General features: G+C 36.0%; 1 protein-coding gene across 3 annotated transcripts; it reads left to right on the forward strand.

The window, feature by feature from the left end:
- The first annotated feature begins 300 nt into the window (after positions 1-300).
- Positions 301-4,199, forward strand: LOC145149186 (two-component response regulator ARR2-like). Of its 3 annotated transcripts, none has more exons than XM_079075199.1 (6): positions 301-748; positions 1,328-1,480; positions 1,630-2,001; positions 2,105-2,181; positions 2,304-3,467; positions 3,560-4,199. In XM_079075199.1, the coding sequence occupies exons 1-6, from the start codon at positions 526-528 to the stop codon at positions 3,635-3,637; spliced, it is 2,067 nt and encodes a 688-aa protein (XP_078931325.1). In that variant the 5' UTR covers positions 301-525; the 3' UTR covers positions 3,638-4,199. The 3 variants fall into 3 exon arrangements, with proteins under 3 accessions (XP_078931325.1, XP_078931324.1, XP_078931326.1); XM_079075198.1 differs by having other exon boundaries at positions 302-748; positions 3,557-4,199; XM_079075200.1 differs by having other exon boundaries at positions 303-748; positions 2,340-3,467; positions 3,557-4,199.
- The last annotated feature ends 951 nt before the right edge of the window (positions 4,200-5,150 follow it).

Consider the following 5,150-nt stretch of genomic DNA (forward strand, 5'->3'; position numbering starts at 1 on the left):
ATTAAAAAAGTATATATAGTTTTTTAAGGAATAAGAAAACATATATACATTTTTTTTTTTTGTAGATGATATATAAGTTGTAACATGGCCATGTATGTCAGTCATGTATGTACATGTGTTATGGGTTTCGCTGGCATGGGGTTAGTTAACATCATACATGAGCTGGATCCACACTCAACGGAGAGACCCACTTTCTAATCAGCAAGAATATTAAAATATAAAATTGATTTAATAAAATAAATCCAAAAAAACCTTCAGAGATTGAAGCACAAAACCATGTGCCAATATAAATCTCACATACACCCTCATATAATTTCTTCCCCTTTTCCTCTCTCTCTCTCTCTCTCTCTCTCTAAAAGTCCAAATCTTCCGTAAAATTCATCTTCTATCTGTTTCCGTTTCCGTTGATTTTCCTGAATTTGGTTGGTCTCATCTTTTTATCTAAAAATAATTAAACAATTTGGGCCTGATTCTGAAACATGAAGTTTTGTGGGTGTGATTGAGTGTTTATTTGGGGAAAAATCCATGAATCTTGGTGGAGGTCAAGTAGTTAACAAACAATCGATGATGCCTAGTTCAAGTGGCGCTTCTTGGAAGTCAACCACTGGCGGCGGAATCAGTGGTGGTGGCGGAGGCGACGGCGGTGTCCCTGATCAGTTTCCGGCCGGTCTACGGGTGCTTGTTGTTGATGATGACCCAACTTGTCTCAAGATCTTGGAGAAGATGCTTAGAAACTGCAACTATGAAGGTACGTACAAACACACACACACACGCACTGTGTAAAAGTCTATTTTTTGTGATTTATGTCTCCACTTAAATAAATCCATGTTCCTTTTTTCTTAAATCCCAGTTCAAATTTTCACATCATTGATTTCATCATTTCGTTAACCTTTTTTTTTATTATTTTTTTATAATTTTAATTTTTTATATTTTCTATTCTATATACTGTTCTATTTCTATCCATAAAAATCTCTCAGAAGATTACAAATCTGTGGAAGAAAATTGAAACAAACAAAAACCCAAGTAGATTTAGGGTTCAAAACATTCAGATTTAGGACTATTTTACAAAACTTATGCCTTATTTAGACGTCGGCACTTTACATGTTTGTAATGGTCAAACCTTTTATGATTTCCAGCTTAATTTTACATTTATTTTCTTCTAAATTATTTACTTTAATGCAGTTTGTCGCTTTTATCCAAATCGATTCATCCTCATGATGATTTGATTTTGATTTATTGAAGTCGTATTCTTATGAACAGCTTTTTGATTCAATGGCATTGATTTCAAATTCTAGAAATTTGACTTTTTTTGGTCAAAATTTTGCAGTGACTAAATGTAACAGAGCCGAAGTTGCTTTATCGCATCTTAGAGAAAATAAAAACGGATTCGATGTTGTTATAAGCGACGTTCACATGCCTGATATGGATGGATTCAAACTCCTTGAACACATCGGAATTGAAATGGATCTCCCTGTTATCAGTAAGTCAACCACTCTAATTTTTACTTCCGATTCCGAATTCAATCCCCGATCCAATTTCTTCATCCAAAATTCTACCTTTGGGTTACAATTTCGCGTTTTTGGGATTCAATTCTGAATAAAATTTGGAAATTTGATTGGGTTTTTACAGTGATGTCGGCTGATGACAGCAAGAGTGTAGTGATGAAGGGTGTTACTCATGGCGCCTGTGATTATTTAATAAAACCAGTGAGAATCGAGGCATTACGTAACATATGGCAACACGTTGTTCGAAAAAGAAAACACGAATGGAAAGAATTCGAGCCATCAGCAAGTGCAGATGAACAGAAACCCCCAGAAGAACCCGATTACTCCTCTTCTGCAAACGAAGGGCATAATTGGAAAAACACAAAAAGGAGGAAAGACGAAGACGATGAAGCTGATGAAAGAGACGATTCATCTTCTCTGAAGAAGCCACGTGTTGTTTGGTCCGTTGAACTCCATCAACAATTTGTCGCAGCCGTCAATCAGCTCGGAATCGATAGTATGAATTTAAATTCTAATTTCTTCACTCTTTTATATCAACTTTCATCTTGTTACAAAATTACTAATCTACCCTTTTTATGTTGTTACTTTTATGGATACAGAAGCTGTTCCGAAGAAGATCTTGGAGTTGATGAACGTTCCTGGGTTAACTAGAGAAAACGTTGCTAGCCATCTTCAAGTAAACTTCTTTTCTGGATTGAAAAAATGGAAAATCGAAATAAAAAAAAAAAAAAAAAAAAACGTTATTTTTTCAATTTTGACTTTTTTTTCGTTGTTGACTTTTTATGTGATGAATTGAAGACCTTTCTTCCTCACAACTGCAAGAATTTGGTGCAGAAATACCGGCTTTATCTAAGAAGACTGAGCGGGTCACAACATCCGGGCGGGCTAAGCACCGGGTTCATGGGTAGCCCAGAAGCTGGATACGGGTCGATTTCGTCTCTCAATGGGCTCGATCTTCAAGCCCTAGCTGCTAGTGGTCAACTCGGTCAACTCCCTCCTCAAAGCCTTGCAACCCTTCAAGCTGCAGCTCTTGGTAGATCAAATAACTCAAAGTCTCCAATTTCAGTCCCTGTAATTGACCAAAGAAACATTTTTAGCTTTGAAAACCCGAAACGTTACACAGAAGTCCAAAGTCAACATTTGACCAATAATAATAATACCAATAAGCAAATGAATTTACTTCCCGGGATTCCTACAAACATGGAGCCGAAGCAGTTTGTGAGTTTGCATCAATCGGGTCAGCATTCATTCGGGAGTATGAACAATCAAGTTCTAATCCAGATGGGTGGTCAAAATCAAAATCAAAATCAAAATCAAAGTCAAAGTCATGGTCAAGGTCAAGGTCAGTCGATTCCGAATGCTATTCCTCATCATGGGATGAGGCAGCAGCCGGTTTTGTCCAGTGAGATGTTGACACGTGGCGGAGTGGTTGACCTGGCAACAACAACGGTGTACAATCCCGTGGTGTCACAAGCTTCGTCTCTTGTGGATTTCTCAATGAATCATAAAACGGATTCGAGCGGGAATAGTTACCCTCTCGGGGGTAGTTTGGGAATTTCAAATATTACGTCCTCGTCATCGACTCTCCAAGGAGATGGGAACTTAGATAGTAAGGTTTCGAGAAGAGGGATTGTTCCAAGTTATGATATTTTTAATGATTTGAATCAAAATGGGTATCGGGATTGGGGTTTACAAGATGTCGGTTTGACCTTTGACCAGTCTCCTCCGGTCTTACTTCAACATACCCGGTCTTCTGGGCAAGAAATGGGAGGGCAGAATCGTAATCTTACTACCACCGGGACCCACCGTAACGGGTCAAACATTGGTCAACCGCGTAATACTTTTGCTGGGGAGAATTCGTTGAGGGTGAAAGCCGAAAGCTTCAATGATGGAAGCTCTCATAATAATTTATATCCTGAACAGTATGGTCAAGATGATCTTTTAGCCGCGATTCTAAAGCAAGTATGTTTTTAGTGAAATGTCTAAAATACCCTTTTAATGAAATGTCTAAAGTACCCTTTTGCTAATAATGTTGTATTTTGTGATGCCAGCAGCAGCAGCAAGAGAGTGTCGGGCAGCCGGAAAACGAGTTTGGGTTTGACGGGTATGCATTGGATAATCTACCGGTGTAATAAGAGAGGATTTGTACTTTGTGCTTAAAGTGTTGGACGTTGTGCAGTTTCTGGTGTACATAGCTTGACTTATATCCAAATCACCGGATATCAACTGCCAAGATAACAAGATCTTGAAATTCCGGTTGCTTTTTAATATATATTTAATATATATATTGCTGTTGTGAATATGATTGTTGCTGAAGATGATGATGATGATGATGATGATGATGATGATGATAGTAGAGCTTGAGAGCACGATATGCAAAGGCATAGACGTGTGGAAATTTTTGACTGCTTTAGGTAGCCTACAAAAGACCCGAACGAGCAAGCAATTTCCTAGGATTGTGAATCTGAAGATTTACTATAATTCTCTTTAAAATTAGTCTTTGGAATAATAATACGTAGTTTTGTGCTTGTTTTTAAGGTTTTTAACGTAAATCTTATTTGTTAGGATATATGGTCGTAGTGTGCATAGTAATTGAGGTTTATTTGTTGAGTATTCTTGCTTAATGAAAGATCAAACATGTTTTATATGTTTTCATCGTTGAAATCAATGAAGTGAACGATTCAATATTCTGAATGAGAGAGCACCGATTGAATCTTGTGAATGACCGAAAGAGAAGATTTCATCTTTTTCCATGTAATCAACATTTGTTTGAAAAAAAAAATCATGTTTTCCATGTTGTTACAAGTTCTTTGTACATATTTGTGTTGCAATATCATCTTCTTGGTTGGTTTGTTATCTTTGTGTAGATGTTATGAAATAATTAAATAAGATAGATGATGCTTAAGTGGAGGATGCACCTTTTGGAGAACCTAATGATTTGCCTAATGGATATGTGCAAGTGCAATGACATTATGAAGAAATATAACAAAGTTGTTTTTGGATAGGCGTAAAAGAGCCAAGAAGGAGACATTGTTGGATATTGAAAGTAGTTTGCAAGACCATTAATATGCTAAACTATGAAGTTATGTTGAAGAGATATTGAAAGGAGGTCAAATCCAAGTTTAATGTCAAAACTTGATATCAATACAATGAGTACTTTTAACAAGTTTTATGTTTGTTTAAAATGCTTCATACCAAGTGGTAATCATTGGACTAATTTAACAAACCCATTCTAACACATAACACTTATACACACATTCCATTTCATATAGTTTTAAGGATTTCAACTTCATATGTACATCAAAGAGAGGTCAATGATACCCCAATCATTTGGTAGTTTAGGTCCATGTTCATGAAAATTTCGGCATCGTGTATCAAGTACAAATCCAGATACGGGTTTACTGTTTTCCAAAACTCATTTTGGTTTTTATTTTTATTATTATTATTATTTTTTTTTAACCTTGTTGCATGGATTGAGTTTTTCAATCGTTTTTTTTTGTTCTTTACGACACAAAAATCTACAAAAACTATAAGGAGCGTTGGCACTTGATAAAAAAGATTGTTAAGCATTTTAGACTCGATTAATAATTTACATTAACGGATTTTGATTAAGATATTGTAACAATAATGTAGTACACTTATTAT

The sequence above is a fragment of the Lactuca virosa genome, chromosome 1, assembly GCF_052849685.1.
Source record: "Lactuca virosa cultivar CGN04683 chromosome 1, Lactuca_virosa_CGN04683_v6, whole genome shotgun sequence".
NCBI lineage: Eukaryota > Viridiplantae > Streptophyta > Magnoliopsida > Asterales > Asteraceae > Lactuca > Lactuca virosa.